Raw genomic sequence first — 14,891 nt, 5'->3', positions numbered from 1 at the left:
ATCTTACTCGAATGAAAACATTAAGTAACGATTTATGTAGCAATAAAATATTGTATATGTCAAGTATCGTGAGAATTCAAAGTATACGAATCATCGTGAATAGCCTGTCAACTTGTAAAGAAACGAGACCCGTCGAGAAACTTAAATTGCATTCGGAAACGAGATTTCGAATATAAAAAATTGTGGAGCGATTTCTTGTATGTCTGATCGATACGGATTTACAAGGAGCAAGGATTGAAACTGATCGCATATTGCACGCTGATCGAAAGAGCTGTCGCATCGACGAGACTCCTTTCCCCGTGTGAAAGGATCGATGGAACGTGAACGATAACCCGTGTTGAGAGTTGAAAAATTGCGGGGTTATTCGCGTGATTACGCGAATCCGCGCGCGATTTCGGGCACATCGCGCGGGTTTAGAATTCCGCGTGTTGACGCGTGTTCGCGCGAAGCTACATGCCGCCACTCGCGTCGAATTTCGGCGGAGGTTCGTGGAAATTGATGTGGCGGACGTGGCGTGGCGAGGCGTCGATTTTTCGAAAAAAACTTTGTTAAAAAGTTGGCAACGCGCAAGGGGAAAAGGAAACTTGAACGTGACCAAAGTTCACGAAACTCGGAAGGAGTTTGTAAAAAAGTTCATTTATTAATATTGTCGGCGGATTTTCATGACGGCGCGTTGTATTCTGTGAAAAGAGAGTAAGAAACTCTTCTACCATTTTAAAAATGGACATAACTCCATATTTAGAATTGATAGATTATATATTTATATCCGTGGTGCTAACTCGAAAGTTTTCTTCTAAATTTCATCAAGATTCCGTCACTCTTCCGGAAAATCTATAAAAAGATCATGCTCCTCGTTAGCTTTTAATATCTAATAATGGCAGATTTAATGACAATCAGTATCGCTATTAGCGCGTCGAAACTTGAGCGCGACTTTCAAGAGGCAAATTAACACGATCCGTTAATTAAGTTGGAGAAGAAATCCGATTAATATCGCCGTAAATAAAGCACGCTTATTTTAAAACGGCCAAGCTGTACATTATTTAAAGATGAGAAACGTTTTAACGATTCGAAAGAATATGAGGATTCGATCTTTCGAATCGTTTGATTAAAATTTAAAGAACAAATGATTTTTTTTCTCAAACGTTTCTTTCTAAACGTTCTTTAAAAAAAAAAAAAAAAAAAAAACATGTGCCTTTTCGAATCGAATCTAAAAATAATTATTCGTTCGAAATTTATTATCGCGGTTTACGCAAAAGTATAACTAGATTTCTAACTTCTATTAGATCCAAATCAGTTCAAAAACTGAGTCGAGTAATTAAAGGTTAAGTCCTCGCCTCTTTAAACCCTCAACGACCACCTCTTATCATCGCTCACCGTGAAATTCGACGTTTCCTTTAACCCAACGCTCTTCCCCTAAAAGGAACATCTGCCCGTTTAATATATTCGCGAGTACTGCATTACTCATCGTTGCAATTAGCCCGGGAATAAGTAAAAGCCAACCGGCCGACTCATCGTGAAAACTTCAATTAAATCGCGTATCTCTTTTCGGTTTCTCCTTCGTCTTCGCAAGAACAAGAGCAAGCGGAGAGTGAGAGAGGGGACGAAAGGAATAGAGGGCGAGGGAGAGAGAGAGAGAGACAGAGAGAGACAGAGAAGAAAAAGCTAACGAGTTGGCGAGAAAAAGGAAGAGGAAGTTACTCTCGGTTCCGGGTGGCGTTCGCTCGTCCCTGTTCCTGTTTCCTTTTCATTCCAGAAAAACAAATAGTCGAGATTTTAACGATACGCGAATGATTTACGCGGCCGCCACGTTGAAGCACGTTGAAGAACGTTGAAGAAGAGAACAAATTTTTTTTTTTTTTTTTTTCTAAATCCGGATCTGGAAAGCGGAGGAGACAGACAGGGGAGGAGAGAAACAGGGGAGATTGGAGGAAAATTACTTTAGTTGATTGAAACGAGGGCTGAAATGTCGGGGGTTGAAAAATTGAGAATTCCTGTCCGTGAATCCTGAAATCCAACCGCGTATGTATTTTTCTGTTAATTCGCGTTTATTCAAATGTGTCGCTCGGAAGCGCAGAGTCGAGGATTTGTATTCTATGGAAGAAAGAATATCGGTGTTACTATATCTATACATCTAGGAGGAATGAATCTAAGTAATAAAGTTTTTAATTAACGAATGGGTAATTAATTTGGCTATGAATGTAGAAATCTCGGTTTAAAAGATAGCGAGATAACGAGAATGTTACTCCAGCCTCCTAGATTTACGTGTAACCTAGATTTTTCTTTTGCGCCCCGACGCGCGGCGCGGGAGAAAAAATTTATGAGAACTTTTTTTTTCTATAATAAATCTGGTACGTCATCTGTAATATTTAATTCCGGAATTATTAACACGCGCGATGCGAATATTCCGTGTGAATATTATGGTTTCCCGCGTGTTAGCCGAGGATAATTATTACGTATCGTAATAATTATTTTATAATTAATTTATTAATTCGAGTTTTAAACGCGACGGGTTTTCGGGATTTAAATTTTCGTATTACTCACCAGTATAGTCGTTACGATAAAAGTCTTGTTTTGAAGATTCTCCACGATTTGAGTGTACTCCTCCTTGTAACTCCTCGTAAAATTTATTCCCTTCGTGCTGTTCCAGGTCCCTATCTTCTTCAACCCCTCTTTGTTGTTCAGCTCGATGATGTCGAGGATAAAATCTGAGCGGAATCCCTGATGATCGAATTTGATAGTCCCTGTCAACCCTGTCATTTCAACCTAAAAGTATTTATACGTTTTATTATGTTCTTTAAAAGGAAAGGAGGGGAAAAAGATATTGGTAGAACTATTATTTTCACGGTGAGTTTTTACTCTGTTTTTCTCAGAATTCGTATCTTTTTATACTCCATTATTCACACTTCGTCTCCAAAAGTCAACTAGATTTATTCTATATTTTTTTAAAACGTATTTTATTATTTCGAAGGCAAATATTCAGTTCGATATTTCCAAGCTAGAGCAATTAGAAACGTTAAAACAAAGATAGGTTGATCGAACAAATACAATATGAATCACACGTTGACTATTCCATATAATTAAACGCGAAATTCTGTAATTAGATTTAATCAACGAATCGCAAGTATATCTCGCGATCAAACTTTATACGAAATGAAACGATCCATCCAAACGATGATTTCAATCGTATTTTCTTCTTTCACTTCTCTCTCTCTCTCTCTCTCTCTCTCTCTCTCTCTCTCTCTCTCTCTCTCGCCATATTTCATAAACTGAAGAAATCTGGCAATCCATCATTGCCATCGTTCCCTTAATCACAAGTTTTCGAACAAGACGCGATGCCTCCTTATCCTCTGCTCAAATAACAAAGCAGTGTTGAATACTCTTCGAAAAATAACAGATCCTGTATAATTATTCGAGTCTAATTACCTACGATCACATTTCACCAAACGTAACCAACCAACCTCGGCCTATCCATGTCTGAACGAATAGCACAAATTACCCATTATCGCGCGAATCGTTGTGTAACCGAACCTGATCGAATCGCGGCACGGCGATAAATTCAAGCGCGTAGTCAAGCAGCCGTACAAAATTAGCTAGAGGTTGCCATTACCTGCATAATTACCGGATCAGCTTTGATACGAATTTTCACCGGCAAATTGCATCTGCTTCGCTTTGGCCAGGGAAATGGCTCCTGTTCTCGGTTACACGCGTTATAATTAGCGATATGGAAGGTAGTGTCGAGGCGACAGTACGCGTTGACGAGTATTTTTCTATCCAAGCGAACGTTATTCCACGCTTTTGTTTCCGCTTCTGTTTTTCGTGAATTGCGTTTTATCGATAATAACACTGACGGGGATAGACACTGTTGGCTAGTGCAAATATTAAAAAAAAAAAAAAAGTAAAAAATAAAAAAAAAAGAGGAAAATACAGGTATTGCGATCGCGACTCGTTATTGGCTCGATTTGATTTTTAGTTTTTCCGTTTTATCACGCTGTTAATTATGGGAATATTATACAAAATGTGTAAGAATTTTGAAAACGATATTTTTTTTCCTTTTCAAGAACGGTTATACGTGTATGTATAAATTATCTTAATTGCCCTTTATCATCATCAGTTCATTCAAATCTCATATTTTGTAATGTAATAACACGATTTCATAACGTTCGGGCTATTTGTTTTTTCTCTCTTTTTTTTTTTTTTTTGTTGAAAATTTCGTTGAAAATGAAATATACGCACGCCAATTATTCGAATTGGACGGAAAAGGATATCGGTTCGTTACGCGATTCGATTCGTAGAGAAGAAATCGGTTTTGCACGCCAGGAACGTTTTCGATTTTCGTTTTATCGCGCACCCAATTAAAATTGCTTGTTAGACAACAACAAAGCGGCAAAACTTTAACCATCGTTATCTCGAAATAGTTTTCGGGAAGCACTCGTAGCCCATTCGAGGCTGAATCGTGGTAACTATTCTATCAGGAACTTTACGCTTAAGATACTTGATGCTTTAAGCGATTAGGCTGCGAACTTTAACGATATTCAAAACGGCCACACCGCTAGAGTGCTGCATTACAGTTAATAATGCACTCGGATAGCTGTGTAAGCTCGTTAAAGATCATTTGCTACGTCATAATTATATTTCCTAAGCGTTTTTATTTGTTCTCCTTTTTTTTTTTTTTTTTTTTCTAGTTATCAGTGTCTTTGAAACTAGATGTAAGTCGTGGTTACATTAAAAAATATATTTGATAAATTTTCAAATTACAAGCATCAGTTCTCAGTTCATTCGAGAGTCACGAGAATTAAATAAAATTCGAAAATATCTCTTTTTCCATTCGAAATCATTGCTTCGAAGTAATTTCACGATCCATCAAATTTCAAATCTAAATTCTCGATACTGCAATATTCCAATATTCCGAATTCCAATATTCCGAAAGGAATAATCATCGCCTTCCAATTAATAATCTTGCTATCACTTCCGTCCAAGAGGGTTCAATTCACCTTCTCGAAGTTCGGGTTACTCGGTCAGGATTTGAACTTCGGTCAACCGTGTCCCTAGTAGATTCGTAGACGTCACGAACGTCATCATAGATTCACGGTCGCAAAACCACCAACCATAATTTGTCAACGGAAGGACGGCTTCGTTTAACCCGGAACGTAACTTTCCATTGTTCGACGAACAATCGCGAACAGTTGGAGGGAAATGTTCGTGTCACCCTTGCGATTCTCCTTGATTCACCACTGAAAATCCTCTTCCTTTTTCGAAGAATAATAAAATTACTATTTCTTCTTTCTTTTTTTTTACTATGATATCATTCCAACTACGGATAATCCGAGTATAAACGCAAGATGCAACGATATCTGGTGTCAGAAACGAAAGTTAAAAGAAGATTAAAAGAGATTCGTCGCAAATTAATATGATGATGATTTACATCTTGGTATTAAAGGGAATTAAACGAGACAAATTGTCACAAATTTCGTCACAGTATTCTCCCCTCTTCCATCAACTGTACTGAACTTTCGATTAAACTTCTAATTATTCATCTAATCCTTAAACATATACATTCATATACCGGTCCAATCATCTCCTTCCCTCGTTCCTCGATACACTCTCCAATATTTTCCACGTGCAAATAAGTTTCTCAATTTACCAAATACACATCTCTCGAACCAAGTGTGGCGCGTGGATCGTATGGAAAGGCACACTTTCCATAATTCCGCGCCGTGTTTGCATTTACACGCGACGGTATTCGTTCGTTAATAAACGCAGGATCTCGTAGGCGGAGAGGGACAGTGCGATTAAACATATCGTTGTAATGGCTTATTACGTTACCGGGACGGTCGATCGATGCCCACAATTCCGCGAAATTAATTTCCCCCTTCTGCGCGATAAACCTACTACCCTCCTCTCCTATCTCTCGATCCATCTCCCTTTCTCTCTTTCTCTCCCTCTCTCTCTTTATCCGCGTTCGCATCGAAACGCAGCAACCATTCGCAAGATACTTATCGATAACGGAATTGTTGCATATCAATTTGCGCGGATGCGTTTTTGTCGCGATGAGCTCGGTTTCGAAACTCGGTTCGCACCACCACCGACAAACCTCTAATTACGCGGTGATGCAATTAGACCGGTCGCACGCGGCTCGACTAGTAGCCTGCTTTGCATATTTCGTGCCAATTCCAAGACTTTTTTCTCCCCCCTCTCGCCTGGGAAAAAGATGTCTCGATCGTTGTCGGTCGTTCGAATATATATTCTCTGGTTTTAATGCCAGATATGTGCGCGTGTGTGCCCAGATATGCATTTTTCGGAAAATAGTTGGCGAGGACGTCGCGGTTCACCGGTTTCAGATCGCGAGGATGATAACGGAGAATGCATTGGTTACTGTGTTATAGAATAGTGAATATGTATGAGGTATAGGAAAGAGTAAATTGGTGGAAGATTCTTTTTTTTTTTTTTTCTCTCCTTTTTTTTTTCCAATGTTTGCGTTGCGGTTTGGTTCGAATCGGTTTGGTTTTTGGGCGTGATTGATTTTACAATTGATCTTTATGATTTTTTTATATTCGAACGAATATTTTTTGTGGTCGTCGAAAAAAAATATATAATTATGCAAGGGAGAATTTTTTAACAGGATCGATTTTTATTGTTAAATTATTTTTATATTATTTATATTATTGTAAAGAATATATTACATGTAGTTTCGAAATATATTTTGATTGGGATAAATTCAAACGAAAAGATAATTAAATTAATGTGGAATAAAATAAAAATTTTTGTGAAAAAAAAAAAAGAGAGAGAAAGAATAGCCGGTTAACGTATCAATTATAAATTCAAATAAATTCATTTTTTTCCCCGCTGAAAAAATCCCGATTTCGATAAAATACGAGAAACGAGATAATAAGTCATAAGTGGCGAATGAAAATCTGAATTTACACGGAAATGGCTTGAACGTGACAAATTATCCCTAATTTCGCGAAATTAAGTGATTTCGTCGCAAATTACGCTTTTTGAAAATTTTACCGAGATTTCATTATTCCCCGCGAGAATAATGCGATGATTTGAAGAGTGTTATCGCAAAGCCCGCGAGAAAGGAGTGAAGCGAGGGAAAAAAATAAAAAAAAAAGAAAAAATAGCTGCAACGTTCGAAAGCAACCAAGTTAATCTGAGAATTTCCTCCGTCCCATTGCACCATTTCTTTTTTCTTTTTCTCTTTACGCCAATTACGTCATAGGCTCCCATCGGGACGTCATCATCGTGACTTGAACATCGTTTCCTGGACCATCGTTCCACTCGTTTTCGATTGGATCTTTTCCAACGATATCGCGATAGAATTAAGGCACCGATGGAATTCTCTCCCCTCCCACACCCCTTTTCACATGCGACATCGTATAAAGCAGACGCTCTTTGAACGTCTTTCTCGTCGAACAATCGTGGGAATATCTCGACAGATTTTTCTTCCATTTTTCTTTGGAACAAATGGAACAGAAGAGAAATATAAGATTCCTCGCGCACGTTAAATCTATTTTTCATAGATGTGCTTTAGCTTTCGCGATGCTATGGATGATCTTTCATGTATCGTATCACGTAGCTTAAATACTTACGATTTTCATATAATTGATGAGTGAATACCCGTGAGGCCAGGTATCGGTTGACTCGCAGGAAAGTGGCTTGATGTCGATCTGCTGGGACGTATCCAAATCGTGCAGCGCTTTCGCGAATAGGTGCACAGCGTCGTACATTAACGATGTTTCAGTCTAGAAGACAAGTTTCAGAGACAAACAGTTTCTTTGAGACAAACAATAAAAAATATAATAATTTAATAGCTTGAAGATGAAATAAAATGAACAATCGGGTACGAAATACTTTCAATTTGGTCAATTTCATAGTGAAAGTTAAAAAATCTGATGGATAATTAACTTGGAATATCTATGAAAATTTATACTATTTTTTTTTTTTTTTTNTTTTTTTTTTTTTTTTTTATATACTTATGGTCCTACTGCATAATATTAAATAATAATTCTTACCTTTATGCAGGTGAGGTTGTTCTGCTCCATGTAAACATGAAACAAAATATTAATAAATATAATAAAATACGAAATATTAATTTTTAAAAAAATTTGATTACAAAATCTTAGTTTCACGATTATTATTGTAAAATTACAATTAAAAATTCATAATAAATATTAATTTCTTTACGAAAACCATTCGATTATTTTAAAATTATAAAAACTAAGATTCTTCCTCTTGTCTCAGAAATTTGTATTTGTTTCTTTAATAAATCTGCATCGTTGTAAAAAAATAGTTGAGACATTCTAAATATTCCCTCGTTCAATGATGCTCAAATTGGGCTGTTAAAAAATTTCGTGTCAAAATTAACCAACAGTTTTTATCATTGTTATGAAGAACAACTGTTATGAGAAACATATTTCATCGGGATCATTCGGAATAAATGGAAAAAATGTTAGAAATAAACGGTTGTTAATGTTTTTTGCGCATTCGATCAAGAATTAATTGCCTTTCGATGCGAGTAATCGTGAGTAGAATGCGGCAAATGAGAACGTTTATCATGGAAAATGATCACGAATCGTGGGATAAATACGGCGAATAACAGACATTTCCTGCCTGTACTTAGAATTGTCGATAGCAACACGCGCGTACTAATTTATCAGTAATTCGACAAGATACACTGATCATTTGTCACGTGCACGCGATCCTATTTAATTAATGCGATTTTATTAAATTGGCGTCTCTTCTATCCGAGTAGAAGCGAAAATCGAAACTTTCTAAAAATTATCTATTTATAATGACATTTAATATTGGTCGTTGAGCCGCAATTTGATGCGACATTTGCATTTGAAATTAATAATTTGTAGGAGACAGAAATTCAAATAGATCAGTGAACAGAAGGGGATTCAACACACGTTTGATGAGAGAAAGAGAAAATAAAAAAAATAACAAAACAACCATTTTCATTTTTATTATTTTAATTTTGACAATTCATTTTGTTACAATTTATTAATTCAATCATTTTGTTTCGATATTATTACGAGACACTTTATACTCGCAATTTTTTTATTATTACAAACACTACTACAAACTACTATTTATCCTTTGACACCATATTAAGTACCGCTTCGAGAAAGGAGTTGCTTAAACATGACGTCAAATTAAATAACTCGTCTTGCACGAGCACCGTCGACTAAAAGACAAGCAACTTGACTTATACGAACATCGCGAAGTCAAATAAGCCTTGACTAAGTTGAACGATAAATGTAATAACAATATGTAAAAATGTTCGAAATATTGGAAATGGAAAGAACTTTAAAACTGTAAACGTTCCGGAAAACGTGTAGTTACCACATCGAACGTTTTAGTTCTTTTGTCGAGCGAGCAACGTCGTATCGACGTTACACAAAAGGTACACCAATAGCCGATGGTCATAAAGGAAATTCGCGGAACAGTCGAAGGGCAAATTGAATTTGGCGGGCGTCGATCGGTGAATAGCGAGAGAATAGTGAATCGATTTGTGGAACCGGCGTTCCACGAATTGTTCGATAAAAAGGGACGAGGATTTTTATCGAAACAATACACGCACGAAATGCACGCGTGCTTATTATCGGATTCCATTCGGTTCAATCGGTTGGCCTACGCCGTCACTCTGGCAGCTTCTTTTTTATCGATCGAGCGATCTAAATTCCGATCAACTTTTCCAGATCTCTCTCTGTTCGCGAGCATAAGTGGCCTCGAGATTTATGCCATGCCGTGTATTCGAAGAAAATCTTTCATTATTAACGGTCACTGAACCCCATTAAACCAAATAAAAAAATTCTAGGATGATGTTGCCTAAGATGGCTGCTTTTGATGTTTAAACTGTATACATATTAAGATATCCTAGCCTAGCAGAAATGTAATCTGATCTTAAATCGAAGGATGACGTATTTCAGACACGATTGACTCAGTGGTGTCTAGCATCATTCTATGATCGAGAAGATTTACGATTAGTCTCTGATTATCATCGAATCTTCGTACGATATTGATTTTAATTCCAAAGATTTCCTCGAATTTGAGGAAAGATCGCGAGAAGAATCCTTCATTAAAAATTAAGGAAAAATTTAATTAATACTTCGCTTCGTGATACTTTGATCGCTGGATACGTGGATAAATGGATAGTTTCTTTGTAACCAGATATCCGACACGATCATCTACATTACAAGAGACCCAGCACTCGTACAGACACGTATTCCACTTGTAATACACTTATCGTTAAGAAAATATACCACTTGTTACGACATCTGTCGAAGAGCATTCTATACACACACACTCAAACACCTATCGAGCACCACCAGCAACACTATCGCGAGCGCGAACAGCCTCTACCTGATTAATTTTCAACGATACTTATCTCTCTGTTCGTTGAATTATATATTCGCAAAATAATTACAATGCGAAAAACAATTCTCGCGAATTAATTTTCGCGAGACTATTCAATTATTTCGTCGAGATGGATCGACTCCTGACGCCTTATCCATCCGATGAAAGGGTTGAAATATATACGAGTTCGCCTTCGAAAACAATTTCCACTTTTCTGAAAGAAAATTGTTTTCCTTTTATTCGACGAAGTATCGTAGCTGGTTACCAAGCAAGCGTTCGCCTCCTTCCAACCGCGATCTCTCTCCTCTTTCGACGCTCCAAGATCGGTCACGTACCATCATTTACTCACATCCGCTCAATTTTCCCGCATCCATGTGCACGTATTTACATACTCGTCGGCGCTCGCCTAGCCGGCGACTCGTACGGAATCGCTAATATCCCCCCCTTCGCTGTAGCTACAGCTAACCTTCGTTGCTCGTTTTCATCTTCGATCCTCTTCTATCCTTCTCTCGATCCATTTCCACCCCTCCCTCCCCCCTCCCCTCCTTCGTTTCACGAGTAACAACTTTCTGTTACCGTGTAATTGAGCTGAATTACGGCGAACAATAATCTCGATTTCGTATTCGCCGAACCATTCGCCCTGTTCCTCCACGCCGATCGAAATCCTCTTCGAATCCTCTCTCGTGAAATTAGAACGGTTTTTGTTACTTTTATATTTTCTTCTTATTATCATTCTTTTTACTTCTTCTTTTTCTTCTTCTTCTTCTTCTTCTTTTTCTTCTTCCTTTTTCTCGTTTTTTTCGCGCGGATCTTTAAATCGGAGGCAGCGTGGAAAGGATCTCTCTCGCGAGATAAATCGGGTTAATTGTACGTGGAAAGAATACAAATTTCTTTGGTTGTCCGCGATCCTTCTCTCTCGTCACGGGTGGAACTCCGCGAGCGGCAACTTTCTCGAATGTTCAATGAATAAATCAGTCCAGTTATGAAGAGTAGCTCTCTAACCCGAGACAAGTTCGTCCAAGGACTTCCACTTGAATATCCTTTTTCGCGGAGTTTTCCACGGCGGGAACGTGGCCTGGCCCTCTTGCCAGCAATAATGGATGAGATGTCGACCGGTGCAAATTATTTCCTCTTTTCTCGCAACGATGAATTTCAATCGCAACGATTTTTGAGCGGAGAGTTAGAGAGTTGATGGGTGTTGATCGATGTTCTTTCTTACCTTTTGGATTAAAGGAAAGATATAGAAAATCCATATTTAAAGTGGATCTCCTCTCCATTAAAATTTGTTACAAAAAAAAAAAAAAAATCCGTCCAAACCTAGAAATTAAAATTAATAACAAAATTGAAGATTTTGAAAGATTGTATACAAGAGCAAAGAAGAAACGATTTCAAATTTTATCTCTGCTTTAAAAAAATTACCCTATTTCTCTTCCATCCTGCTAAACTCGATCCGTAATAAATTCTTTCGAGGAAGAATATCCAGCCTTCGATTGCCTTTTCCCATAAGAAGAAGAAGGAGTCTTTGTAAGTGACCGCGACGTGGGGTCTTTTTATCGCGGCTTCCGGGTGCGTGGCATGAATCGATACCTATTGCTGTCCCGTTGACAAAAGAAGGATTCCTTTTCGAGAAAGGAGAATAAACCCGATTCACTCGTCGAAAACGAGATTATCCTCTTCGAGGAAACGATCGCAGAAGCGCCGAAATTTTTAACGAAGTTTCGGACGGGAAACAAAAAAGAGAAAGAAAGAAAGAGAAAAAAAGGGAGAGACAAAAAGAGAAAAAAGAGGGGGACATCCTCAAGTGCGCGGCCATCGGTGACTAGAGACTTCCGTGGGGGGTCGTTTTCTTCGCGTTATGAACGGGTCAGGGATCAAACAAGCGTGCCTCCACGGGGGAAAGAAATGAATGGAGGGTATAGGAAAAGGCAGAAAGGCCGTAGGTAAAAAGATATAAAGCTCGGCAACCTTAGAATCCCCCGGGGTGCCTTCCAGCGGTTCCAGAGAGCCTCCATTATTTAACCCCTCTCTCACACTAGCAGCCAGGCTCCGGTGATCTCGTTCAATTGTTTGCGCTTTCATAGGTGAACCTGTGTGATCTTATTTTCCGCGTTTCCATCGCCGATGCCCGGCCTTATCCAAAGAGAGCCCTCCCTACCGAGGTGGGATACCTTCGGGATATTCGTCTAATTGAAGAAAGAGTGATATATATATATATACGAAATTTCTGTTTTCCCATAATTTTGGATAAGATTTAACTTTATCTATGGAAATATACATGTATCTTCTCTGCGTTTCGCGATCTCGTTTCGAGATATCATTCGTTATCGAATATCTTAGATTTCGATTTTAATCGAAGAAAAATTTATGTACAGATTTATATAGATATAAAGTGATAAAATTTGTGCTCGTTGTGTCGTAAGTTTGGATAAAGTTGAATCTATAGAAAAAATATATATCCTCCTATTTTCCTTATCACATCTTACGAGATATTTCGTCGTTGAATCTTCTAATTGCGACGCTCGGAATGATGAGTGAAGAAAATTCGCAGGAAATATCTTAGATTTCGATTCAAGTAAGTTAAGATCAAATTCGTATCTGTCTCGGTGTATCTAGACTCGGTTGCAAAAAAAAAAAAAAAACAAACTTTGGCTCGAAGTTTGCGAGAACGTGCGAGAGCGCCGATGCAATTTAACCTTTTTAAGGGGGTGGAACGGTGGCGTTGCTCGCGACAGATGTTGCTTCCCACAGGGATGCCGAACGTCCAAATCCGCTGCTCAACTTTTCCGCGGTTCATGCCAGATGCGCGCAATGATATAATCTGCCTTCGTGATGCCGGCTCACGATTCGTCCGAACAACCGCCAATTAACTGCGTAATCCGGAACTTGTTTGCGTTTCGCGCTTGATAGTTGGAAGAAGAAATATCCTATGTATTGAGATGAATAAGGGAAGGAGAAACTGTACAATTTATTATATTTATTATATATATAATTTATATGATATGAAAAAGGTTATGAGAAATTTTTTATAGTTGGAAAGCGATGAAAGCGGATATAAGTGTGAACTATTAAATTTTTATTCACGTCTTTACGAGAATTGAAAGAAATTTTTATTATCGAATAAAACAACGTAAAATATCTCTTTTATATGTGTAAGGGACAAATTTGAAAATGTTTTTTTATTTTTTATTTTTTATTTTTTTTTTTTTTTTTCTTTTACGAAGTAGAAAATTCCCTCGATAAAATGTGAAATAAAATATCGAATAGGGGAGCCACCATTCTTCCACGGTCAATTGTATCATCGATCGATTTTAGTAATTCTCCTCGTCGCATTTCACCAATCGAAGCAAACAGAGAAAATAGGGGCTATCTAATGGGAGTACAAGTGCATGTGTACATACGTATATGTATATATATATATATATATATATTACACATTCACACACGTACGCGTAATACGATGTCATTTCGTTAGCGAGTTTATATGTGGCAGAGTGAGAAACACACTAAGAGAAAGTAGGTAAATTGCATAGACAATTTCCGCAACGAAACTCTCACGATCAATCGAGTACCGCAATTGGCTACGAATTTTGATAGTCCACAGAAGTAACAAAAAGCTACTCTATTTCCTTCATTTTTCACAATCATAAAGTTACTTCGTCAAATATACATAGAAATAGAAACTTTACAATATTATTGAAATGTAGCAAATTACATAACATTCTTCTAAATATGCATTTTTGCTACAAAAAAGAAAAAAGAAATTTCTTCGCCATTACTAACGAAAAAATAAAATAAAATAAAATAAACGAAGAATGAATCGCTAAATTCCTCTCAATAGAATTATCGCAATTTCTCAAAGAGATGAAAGTCTTCTTATTCTTCTGACGATAAAGAATCGAATTCGAAAATTCAATTGTCATTTCATCTTACCGATACTTCCACTCTTCTTACAACATCCCCTTGTACACTTTACGAGAAACTCAATTTCCCACGACGCCAACCTTTCAACGCGTAATATCGTATTACAATATATATATATATCCCAAAGATCCAATCGACTTATTCCCGGTCAAATGTGATGCGAGGAGGGGGTGCATGCGGCCCGTCTCGAAGCGTCGAAGAAGGATCGATGCAGCTGTCAAGGGTGGTTTGCGCGAAGAATGTAAAATTAAAGCGTTATTACAGAGGTATATAGGTTTGGTGTAAAGCGGGCAGCGACAGTTTCGATTCGCGATCTTCTCATTTGCATGCATACGGGCGTGCCTGATGAGTTCGAGCAGGCTCGTTCAACGAGAAAATTACATCGACACCGCAACCCTGTAACTGTTAAAATCCTTCGCGTTGACGACGTGTCGCGACGCTAATTAAGTTCGCACGCGTGCACGCGTGCAAATTTTACTATGCGCTTCCGTTCCGCGGAGAAAACAAACAACCCCCCTCTTCCCTCCTCCCCAAGAATGTCGAATCTCTGCGCTTCTGTTAATTCACGTTTGAGAGGGAATTAAAATTGGCCTGATAATATTGCCCCTTAG

The 14,891-nt window shown here is 37.9% G+C and overlaps 1 protein-coding gene and 1 long non-coding RNA gene across 13 annotated transcripts in view; one reads left to right on the top strand and one right to left on the bottom strand.

Annotated features, from left to right (window-relative positions):
• The window catches only part of LOC122715815 (glutamate receptor ionotropic, kainate 2-like), a 235,081-nt gene that overhangs the window by 27,284 nt on the left and 192,906 nt on the right, over positions 1–14,891 (bottom strand). For all 12 annotated transcript variants that reach the window (XR_006346909.1, XM_043938291.1, XM_043938296.1 and 9 more), the window contains 3 exons: positions 8,013–8,033; positions 7,590–7,742; positions 2,542–2,763 (listed from right to left, as the gene is read on the bottom strand). Coding sequence is in view for 11 of the 12 variants with exons in the window: in XM_043938291.1 (XP_043794226.1) it covers positions 2,542–2,763; positions 7,590–7,742; positions 8,013–8,033 (396 nt within the window). In the remaining variant the exon portion in view is untranslated. The remainder of the gene's footprint in view (positions 1–2,541; positions 2,764–7,589; positions 7,743–8,012; positions 8,034–14,891) is intronic.
• The window catches only part of LOC122715817, an 85,560-nt gene that overhangs the window by 45,306 nt on the left and 25,363 nt on the right, over positions 1–14,891 (top strand). The window lies entirely within an intron of this gene.

The sequence above is a fragment of the Apis laboriosa genome, unplaced genomic scaffold (assembly GCF_014066325.1).
Source record: "Apis laboriosa isolate Shangri-la unplaced genomic scaffold, ASM1406632v1 scaffold40_cov151, whole genome shotgun sequence".
NCBI lineage: Eukaryota > Metazoa > Arthropoda > Insecta > Hymenoptera > Apidae > Apis > Apis laboriosa.
This window is presented reverse-complemented; position numbering and strand designations above follow the sequence as displayed.